Source organism: Drosophila melanogaster, chromosome X (genome assembly GCF_000001215.4).
Source record: "Drosophila melanogaster chromosome X".
Lineage (NCBI taxonomy): Eukaryota > Metazoa > Arthropoda > Insecta > Diptera > Drosophilidae > Drosophila > Drosophila melanogaster.
In genome coordinates, this window is record NC_004354.4 from 5955032 (window position 1) to 5965939 (window position 10908).

General features: G+C 44.9%; 2 protein-coding genes across 2 annotated transcripts; one reads left to right on the forward strand and one right to left on the reverse strand.

The window, feature by feature from the left end:
• Positions 1 to 597: 597 nt before the first annotated feature.
• On the forward strand, positions 598 to 3252 carry CG6067 (uncharacterized protein). The gene is made up of 3 exons (NM_132055.2): positions 598 to 843; positions 2022 to 2250; positions 2320 to 3252. The coding sequence occupies exons 1-3, from the start codon at positions 768 to 770 to the stop codon at positions 2936 to 2938; spliced, it is 924 nt and encodes a 307-aa protein (NP_572283.1). The 5' UTR covers positions 598 to 767; the 3' UTR covers positions 2939 to 3252.
• On the reverse strand, positions 3176 to 9216 carry fs(1)M3 (female sterile (1) M3). The gene is made up of 7 exons (NM_132056.5): positions 8516 to 9216; positions 8307 to 8442; positions 7758 to 8250; positions 7320 to 7706; positions 6778 to 7257; positions 6458 to 6720; positions 3176 to 6405 (listed from the first exon to the last, which is right to left on the reverse strand). The coding sequence occupies exons 1-7, from the start codon at positions 9124 to 9126 to the stop codon at positions 3265 to 3267; spliced, it is 5511 nt and encodes a 1836-aa protein (NP_572284.4). The 5' UTR covers positions 9127 to 9216; the 3' UTR covers positions 3176 to 3264.
• Between the last annotated feature and the right edge of the window lie 1692 nt (positions 9217 to 10908).

Sequence of the window (10908 nt, forward strand, 5' to 3'; positions counted from 1 at the left end):
AGTCTAATAGTACTGTTATGCTTTGCTGAGTGCTTCTCATAAACTAACTAATCGGCAAAAAATAGTTTTCTTGGAACATATTTTTACCTCTAAGCATTTAGCATTATCAGAAAGTTGATAGTCCAGTATTTTCAAGGATTCGTTAACAATAATCATAACTCAAATGACAAGAGACTTAAACCGATCGAATCCACACACACACACACACACTGTAATCCTGGCTTCACAGCATAAACAAATTCACCCGAATACGTGTGAATTAAAATAATAATCAAAATAATTATGATTACTTATGATTATGGCACTGCATTCTTATCGATTCCCTTGGCGTGTGAGTGAGTGTTTGTTTATTATTCGTTGCGATTGAGTTCGATTCGTTCGATTCGATTCGATTCGATCCGATTCGGCTATTTAGCGGTATTGGTGCCTGGGTCGTATGTTGATATTGCTTTATCGCCCGACATCGGACGCGAAAACAACAACAACAGCAACAATTGAGACTCACGAAACCAAAACAAAAAATTATGGAATTATCTAAGAACGCTTTGCGAATTTGCGTTTGTTCGATTTAGGAAAGAAGCTCGCGCTACAATTTCTTCATTCAACGCTCGGAGCTCTCGACAGGTGAATCGTGAAGCGCTCCACCGGTGGAAAAAATACTTTGGATCGCATCGATCTTCGATCTTCGATATTCGGGATCAGCTATTTTGTTTTTTTTTTTTATATTTTTGCTTGTGAATTTTGTGTTACGGATATCTTGCATCGAAATGCAATTGAACGATCATTGGCGAAAGATTGTGAAGACGCTGATCTTCGCATTTCTATGCACTGAAATGCAAACGAGTAAGTAACTGAAATAATATTGAGTGCATTTGGTATGAATCTTTTGCCGTGAGATACTTTAATAAAAAAAAGTTGTATCCAAAGTTGAGTAAATAGATGGTAACTACTTTGATGAAAAATCGGTTCTGTGGGCCCTACCCATTTATAATATGTTTATAAACACATTTTTGAATATTACAAAATATTCATTTAGTTAGAAAGTCCTTAGATTTTCATACTTGAGTCGATTGCACTTTTCAATGGGTACTTGATCAGTTATAACATGAAAACTGATAGTGGAAACTTCAAAAGAAATTGCAAGTAAGCAATGCAATGGTTATAAGTATCTTATGGGATTGCAAATAACAGTGATTATTATATCATGGGACCTGAGAAATCAGAGTGATATAAAAGTTTGTTTTCGCATTAGATTAAAACTTTTATAGCTCACTGTATTTTGTTTCGCAATTAAACAAGCATTGCAAACATTTGTTTTGATGACCCTAAAGATCAACTGATAACCGAAATTTTTCTAAATATAAATTTCAAGTAGTCATAAATTCTAATATTATACGTTTTACAATGGGAAATTTTCTTGCTTCAATGAAACGTGACCCATTACGCATGCTTATTTATTTATGATATTAATATCAGTGTACATTTATAAAACTAATGTTTATTATGTACCACAGTACCTAGTGTATTTGGCCATAATCCAACGATTATCCAAATTGCTGACCGCCTTTAGTGCGTCACTTTAAATTGATCAATTGGCTATCCATCATCGCGTGATCGCTCCAAACTTCCGGGGTAAATGGTTTGGAGTGGGTTTAGTTCGATTCGATTGGGTTTAGCTTAGTCGGCCCGTGGCCGGGTCTAAAGATACCATACTATCATATCTGTGATCACGCCGGGAATGGCAGTGGTGGCCTGATCGGGTCGAATCCGGGGCTTGTGCACTGGCCAGCAGCTGATATCAGGGAGCGATCGGGGCGCTGACCAGGCGTCGATTGCTGATAGGTGGTGGTGGGTGATAACGCCAACTGCACTCGGAGACTGTTTCCATTGGATTGGATTGGATTGGGGATTGGATCGGATCCGATCGGATCGGATCTCGATTGGCGGGCCAATCAGCCTTCCTGCTTAACCTTCACCTCGGCATTTTATTTATATGTATTAATTACCTGCTCCATACGCAGCCTACACCCATCGTGATTTGGCCGCCAAACGTGGTATTGGCCTGGCCGAAATGGATGCCATTGCAGCTGAAAATGGAAAGGAAGGATTTCAGCTGAAGATGGTGGCTCCACACCAGGCATCCATACGACTGTTGACCTTGGAACGGGACTACTTTGGCAAGGGCCACATCTGTTCGGGCGCTTTAGTGGCGCCCTCTGTTGTGCTAACCGTCACTAGCTGCATCTTCAGGTGAGTTGAGTAAAATTTGTATCTTTTTATTCTCGAGCTGCTATCTCACAATTTAATTCACCTTAACAGCCAAGTGAAAAAGTCATACTACCATCCGTCAGAACTGCGAGTTGTGCTCGGAAGCCCCCAGAGATTTGCGCCCAATGAGCAGGCACTCGTATTCGGAGTGACCCACATCCACCAGCCTCCAAAGGACCTGGCTCTTGCCATTCTTATGCTGGACAAGGATGTGCCTGAGAATCTTCCATATATTCAAGCAATTGGTCTACCTACTCCTGGAGCCACTTCCATCCTGGACTCGGATCATCATAATCTTCTACAGATTAACACCTGGGGCTATGATGGCGATATTCGCGAGCTGCACGATCTGGTCACATTGAATGCCACTCACACATCCTGCCATCAGCATCAGAGTAAATCGCCAAGGATTTGTGTCCAGCCGAAAACCAGCAACTACATTCGTGGCCGGCTTTACATGGATGCCGGTGCCACGCTGACGGAACGGGATCGTTTGTTGGGCCTAAGAAGCATCGACGGAGCCTTCGAGGACGTGGCTAGCCATGTGGAGTGGATACTGGCCAAGATTGGGGACGGTGGCAATCAAAATAGCTCCATCTGGGGCATCTTGGGATTCTTGGTATTCACCGGCTACGTGATCACCATCAGCAGAAAGAGCTTTTCAACCTAAGATGCCTTGAGATCTGAAACATGGGGGAAACTAGCCAAGTAAGATATCCAAGGCCTTTCAGTAGTGTAATGCCGAGGAGTGTGATAATCTCGATCCGATCCAATGAGTGGAATAATCTTCTTAAGCCATATTAGCACCTGACATTTTTAAACTATGCTGTAAAGATGTGCTAGTAAGATATAAGTCCAATGATATATGTTAACTTTGCGTTCCCAAAGAAATAATACAATTTTGATTCAACAAAAATAAACAATTTATTAAGATACATAGAATAAACATAATTATGTACAGTACAAATACACATAGATTACAATATGATACAGATTTTAGCCCAGTAGGGCTTTCACTAGACTACATTCCCGTTTCTTTCCGCAGAGCAGCAGAATAGGGGTCTCGGCGGCTTCAAGCATTTGACCAGATTTCACCAGTGACCACGCCCACTGGTCCTGTTTCTTAATGCCAAACGTACGCTGTTGCCAACCGCCTACTTCATTATAGCTGAAGAGGTAAAAGTGTTCTTCCTCCGGCTGCGTTACTACCAATAGATATTGCTCATTTCCAACTTTGAATGGAGTTAGTTGTTGAATGCGCTCCTGGAAGCTCAACTGCTGGATGGGCTCAAACAGAATTTCCGCGGAATGAGAGTACCGTTTAAAGATAGCTATGTGTCGACAACCCAAACAGCTGACCAGAAGTTGGTTTCCCTGCATCTCTGCCAGGTCATATGAGCCCTGGATCAGCTGAAGCATTTTGAAGTTATGATTTAAGGGATCCCTATAATGGATGGCCAGGACAGGACGATGATTACTCATGCCACTGGTGAGTATTAGATCCTGTCGGGACTCTACCCCCATTCGAACCAACTTCATAAGGCGCCCATCTGCTGGTAGCACGGATTGCCAATCGGTGAGACTACAGTTGCTCCTCTTCAGACGCAGGACACGAACTTCCTCCTCGGTGCCCAAGAGCAGCAGCACCATTTCCCCCATTTCCAGCAGTTCCATGGCTTCCACTGATTGACGCATTCCCAGCGTATGCGTTTCATTACGGCAACTAATTCTGATCCTGCTGCGCAATCTTCGTGCTGGGCGATGACAGTGGTTCTGCACCTTCACCCGGATATCTCCGGAGTGAAGTCTCATCAGTTGATTGGACACACTCGAGTTGGCCAGGAGGACGCGACGTTCGTGGATCAGGAGCTTGGCTTGTAAAGTCCTACGCTGACATGGAGCAGAATAACCCAAGGGCAGGCTCACCTGCAGTTCCGAAGATCCCCTAAAAGGGCCTTTTACCCAAGTAGACTCCAGACTTTCGGTGTCGTGATCCAGGTAAAGTAGCCTCCTAGGCGAAGTTTGATTACCCAATGCTAGAAGTTCTTGAAACTCCTCTAACGGATTGCTTTGCACTTCCGTCGCTCGCATTCGATTGGGAATTTGACTTTGAAGTCCTGCTAAAACTAGTCCACCTGGGAAGAGAGCTTTGTCCAGAACTAGACTATCGATGTTGTAGTCCTTATTTCGAAAGATGCTGCCCCTGAAACTTTCGCTAAGCTCACGTCCATTCAGATTCATCACATGACCGGGTCCAGTGAACTCCACTCCTCCACGAAAAGTCTTGGCACCCGTGATGCTCTGCGTCCGATTGCTATGCCGAAACACCAAGTTATCCAATTGAATGCCATTGATAGAACGTAGAAGAGGCTTTCCACTCAGCTGAAGGTGCTCAAAAGTCAGTGAACCGAATACCTCCAATGCGTCTCCCTTTAAGGGAATGCGATGTTGTAGAAAGTAGTCCAGATTCATGTTGTTTACGGTTTTCAGATTCAGGTCCTGTTCGACAAAGAGGTTCTTGAACGTTACGGGTGGCCAGGATTGCCCCTTGCCCTGCTGGTATATACTTTGTATCGGAGCTCCATTCACTTCTGGATACTCCAGTTGAAGTTTGCCTATTTTTGGAGCCTGATGAAAGTGAAGATCCGCTGCAATGGCTTCTCCACTGGAGAGGCGGTACAGTGAGGCATTGAATCGTCGTATATCGATTCCGTTTACCAGCTCAAAGTGTGCATCCTGCTCCAAGTGTAGAGTATTAGCTCTAACTAATCCCTGTAGCTCTTGCGGAGCTGTTATCACCTGGGTTTCGTTTGTGGGGCTCCGGCGAAGTAGGGCATCTTCGGCCAATTGAGTGAAGTTAAGATCAATTGGCAGGGAATGCTTACTTTGGATATCCTTTAAGTAGGGTTCCTTCAGTAGAACGTGTCCGGCAATGGTCTGGTTGCCCACTCTCCTGACTGCATGCTGGCGTAGGTAGTCTAGCTGGGATTGGGACTGCTCTTCACCATCCCATAGAGCATCGCCGGTGACTATCAAATTCCGCCAGGGAAGTTGCTGCACTTGCTCCACTCGTTGCTTGAGATCATTTAAAACTGCCTCATTGACAAAGGGACACTTTAGGCTGCCATTGATGTTCAGTTGCTTTAGGTAAAGATCTCCTTTTAGTTCTAAGTCTTTGCGTGTGTCTATAAATTCCTCCTTGGGTACCCCATTTATTCGATTTACATCCACATTGGTGGCCATCATGCGGTCGAAAGTGTAAGCACCACTGATTTGCTGGGGTGTCATTCGCAGTAAGGTGTTGTCGAGCAGGGAACTTAGATCCAAATTATTGATGTGAGGACTTTGCAGGGCATCATTTATTTGGACATCGGCCATGAATGTCTTTTTACCCCGTATTTCCGCGTTAGAATCAGATCTCACCAGGCGATCTAGGTACTCGTCCCATTGGATTCCATTAATGTTCTGCACTTGGACAGCCTTGTCAAATCGTACATTTCCTTCGATCAATAGTTGCTTGTGAAGAAGTAGGGGCTGTTCACCATCTTCCGAAATTTTGGACAGCAGTTCATCGAAGGGCAATCCATTAAGTCGCCGAAAATGAAGATTCTCCAGATGTGGGGTTTCGGTTAGTTCGAGGCGTTGCAGGCTGATATCGTGACCAAGCAGCTGTTGCAATGGCAATCCATTAAGATGACTCACATTCAAATGATCATGAACGTTGATATCATTCGCCACCACCACACGGGCAAAGGTCTTTGTACCCGTAAAGTTTTGGGTGGTGTTTGATTTCACCACTATTTCACTAACAGGTACTCCGTTTATTTCATTGGCTTGAAGTGCTTGAACAGTCAAAGGTGCCTGGAAGTGTTTGTGCCCCGTGATATTAACAGCGTCTCCATGACTCACTGCATCTTTTGCGATCTCCGCCAAACGGGAACTGTAATCCCTGCAAATAACATCGCCCAGTATGGTTGCATTCATAAAGATAATGTGTAGAGTGTTATTTGGGTGAGTATGTTGGTTCTGCTGTCCTCCGCTTAGGAGATGATCCCTCACAGGATGACCGTCAACATAACTGGTGGTCATTGAGGGAACACTAACTCTGGCATGTCCAAAGGTCAAGTTAGTGAGGTTCTGCGGAAAGACTATTGTCATTAAAGTGAATTAAATGAAGTTGAATCTCAACCTGTGGCGTCTGATCAAGAAGGTACGTAGATTGTATATCTTTTCTGGCGAGAGATTGGTTTCCGAGCACTATAAGTGAGTTTGCCGTGTCTCGCAGGACATTTGTGACCGTCAGGGATCCGCGGATGGTTACCCTGCCCGTGTAGTACTGTTGAAGACGTTGTTCCATTGGATCGTCGAGTTGTCTGGGCTGTGGCTGCCACTTGCTCGTATTGCCCACAAAAATGTCACCCGAAACACTCATCTGATTGATGCGAACAGGAGCTGAAAAATATGGATTTGTTAAATGATTTAATGGAATATATCAAGGAGGACACTAACTTTTTATCCATGTATCATTGCTACCGCGATGAAGTACATCGTGGGCAAAGTCAAGTCCATTTACTTGCTGAGCCTCCAAACGCGGAGCAAAGAAGGCGGACATGTAGATATTCGAACTGATCACCTGGGCACGCCGCAGATTAAAGAGACGATCCACCACGAGTCCGTTGAGCAGAGGTGTCTTTAGACTGTTCACCCGGACTCGCGATTGCATAACCAAGCGTCCTTCTATCGAAGTGTCACGACTGCGCAGGAAGAGCGAGTCCAAAAAGTCGTTCCACTGCACTCCGTTTATCTGTTCCACTCGGAGATGACGAACTACACATTCACTGCCACTGGTTTCCTCAGGCGCAATCTGGGCACCACTGGAGTTGCGGAAATCTTGGGGAGTAACCAATTGATTTACCCTAAGCTTTTTCGTCTGCAAAGGACTGTTTCTGATGGTCAACATAGGTGGTTTTGAGTTATCCAAAATGTGGCCTGTAAATTAGGAAGAAAAAAAAGATTTATATCATATTCTATTCCTGAATTCCCATACTTGCCTGAAATTAGCTGTCCCTTGTAGATAAGATTGCCCACGCGCAATCGTCGCGCTTTGAGTGTCTCCGGCTCATCGTTCTCGTTTCCTGTCCCAAAAGAGCGTGTGGTTCGCCTGGTCTGGATCGCTTTAAATCGTTGACGAAGTTCCTCCAAGCGTTGCTTTAATTGGGTGGGCGTGCGCAGATGTTCGTCCACCAACTGAAGTCTTCCTATTTGTCCTTGCTGCACTAGATGCAGTGGCGTGTCGAGGTGGATGGCCGATTTGCGTTTTAAGATGTCCACAATGTTTCTCAGGTTTTCTGTAGAGGAACGACGGCGCAGCAGGAGGCCACGTAAGGCATTGATGGACTCCTCAAACTCGTGACGATGCAATTGGACAACACTTAGATCTGTAAAATCACTAGTTTCAAATTTCCACTACAGAGTTATATTAAATGTACCTTCATCTGGAGCAGCGCCCACTTGGTTGGAGATTTCTTCCACGCCACCCAATTGCACAGTTCGGATCAGATCACTCGAGGATCTTCGATAGGCCAGCAAAAGAAAGGTCTCATTGTGCAAGTTTTTATGAATAAGTAATCCACTTGGATCCGCTTCTCCAGCCACCTGAAATCCACTATAGCAATCCAGGCGAGTGGAGCTGAAGACGATCACCTCGCCATTGGCACGGGCACCAATCAAAAGGTGACCCTTTTTGGTGGCACTCAATCGACGGAAACTCAAATCTTTTCGAGCATGCTTTCGGTACACCACAAATTGTCCATCCACCATTCGGAAGAAAATACACGAGGCAGATGCAGAGGAAGTACAGGCGATGAGGCAGTTCCTCCCGTGAAATCTAACAGCTTGGACACTTTGCGCCTGAACTGTCAAAGCCTGGCGTTGTTGCAGGATTCGGCTGTTTCTATCCAGCTCGTAGATTGTGAGCACCAGCTAGAGGGAAACATAAATGAATTAAGAACCATCTAAATTATTAAAAGTTATATCACCTTTGACTGGGAACCCTTTAAAGAACGACCAAAAATGATATAAAGTGGCTGACGACCAACCACTTGGAGAACGCGAATGGCGGGTAGAGTGATCTCCTCGAGTGGATTAAAGTAGGTGTCCAGCCACTCAAAGGTTCTGTGAGGAAGTCGTCAATATTATGAATGAATAATGAATCAATTTTTAATTGAAAATGTATGCCAATCCCAACCTGCATTTGCTGTGTGATCTGGTGTGATTGGAGGCCACTAGGAGGAGCACCTGATCTCCACTGGGTTTCAAAAGGTGCAGCTGTAGAAAAGCACCTGGCAGCGAGAACTCCTGGAGGGGCTCAAAGCTCACCTGTGTGGCTGGATCTTCGGATAGGAGCAGTTCCTTGGGCAACTGGTAAACCTCCATGGAATCATCCAGAACGATGGCAAGGAGCAGGAACTCCCGCCAGGCCACAACCTCTGCTCCGAGAGCTCTGCGACCACTGACCTGGCCCGCCAAGTAACCAAGCGGCACTAGACGCCTCTCCCCAGTGGCCACGTGCAGCTGAAAAATCTCGTGTCCATGGAGCAGTAAAAGTAGATCCTCTTCCGGTTCGCGGAGCACAAAGAGTGGCTTCTCATGGCGCACCATCATGTCCACAAAGGGCAGACGGATTTCCGGGCCAGAGCTACTGCCATTCAACCCATTGCGACAGGAACTGGGCAGCAGCTGGGCAGCACTCGGATCTCCAGCGACTTCTGCTGCTGATAATTCACTTTGTACTTGGGCGATATAGCTATTTAACACTAACACACTAAATAATGCTGCACACACGCTTGGCGAAATCATTTCGCAAGGATTGCAGGGACTGTTGTATCTAGTGATACTAAACTACAATGATATATTCAATCCATTCACATGGCACATTACTTTTGGTGTGCCATTTCTCTTGTTCGTAACTGTAAACCAATTTATACTTCGTGAGAGAGCTCTAGTATAACTGTAAAATGAAAAGAAATACTGTGAGTGACGGAAAGCGCGCGAAAGACAAAAACTCATCGAACAGTTGTTGTTATTCCGTTACAGTGGAATAAACAGAGTTACTATATGTAGAGTGAAATATGTATATTTTTGTAGTTCCTGGTTTTCCGATTTGAGTTCTCAGCCTGAATGTAGGCAACGGAAAGTGCTTTCATTTGTGCGCTCAACGAGCATTTTTCCCATGTGTCGCATTAGTTTTCCCCGATTTTCTCGGCACTCGTCAGTCAATCCGCGTCTCTCCGTCCTGCTTTCTCCGCCTGCAGCAGTGACACCTTGGACTGGGAATTAAATTTTTCGTACGGGGTTGGGCAGTGGGGAATGGGGCATATAAGGCTGGGGATCTAAAAATAAGGCAGACAAACTTGGAGAGTGCCTTCGACGTTTCTGCTGAATCAATCAGCTTCGATCATTAGTCGAGGTCATTAAAGACATTAAACCTCGAGCCACCAAAAAAAAAAAGATAGAAAGGAAGAGAGCATTTAACACGGAAGAGGGAATCGCATAAAAATAAATTTATATGTACGTATGTATGCACATACATACATATGTATGTGAAATATTTTGGGGGCGGAATGGGCCTTACCAAGTCACCCATAAATCCGCAGCTTTAACCTAAAAGGTGGCCACATTTGTACTTGCAGTTAAATCGGATTTAAGGCACATATAAATATGTATTAATAGGTGTACAAGAGGAAAACGGTATTCATGTCATCGCCCTCGGGGTCAGGATTTGGGGGCATCCGTTGGGAACACCCGCTGAAATATTTACTTTGCCCAAAATCTGATTGATCGCAGCATTGACATGTTATGCAAACAACATTCCAGTGTAACGAATATACAATTGTAAAATAAATAAGAGCAAAACATACAATCGGATGTTAAATTGAGGTGAACTTAAAATTTTGTAGATCAAAATTGGCTTTTATGTTTTAAACTTTCAAAATGTAACTTTCCTGAATGCCCTTTTAAGTTTGTACCATTTCTAGTTGGCTTAGTGCATGGCTAATACCAGCTGTTGGTTTCAGCAGATGTGCTCACTGGTTGCGTGCTGCCGATTTGGTTCATTTCATTTCGGTTTTTGTTGTGTCCTGTTTCTGTTGACCATTTCGAGCAGTTGCCGTCGCGCTTTTCGTGACTAATTAGCAAATTCGCGACACCCGTTTTGGGAGCATTTTTTTCTGCGTTCGTTGTTTGGCGTTTGGCGTCACAGGCCAAAACCCAAGTCACCCCTCCCCCAACACACTAAACCATTAACCATTTCGGACTACCGCTTAACGGTTAACAGAAGCAGCTGATTGTCATGCCTGCGGCTCATCAGCGGGCTCATAACGGCGCTTTTGGAGTGGCGGTCTGTGATTTGAGTGCCTCCCCAATGGGATACTCTTCTGCCAGAGAGAGGACGAGAGTAAGAGCGAGAGAAAACTCTTTCTCCAGTAGCCAAAACTCCCCAAAAAGCGCTCCGCTTACGCACCACTCTCGCTCTCCTTTTTCTCTTCCTTTTCTCCTCGCGAGTGAGTCACGCAGCTAGAGCTAGAGCTGGAAAAACATCGATGCTCGTCGCCGTCGATGTTTTCGATGTTTTATGGCGAG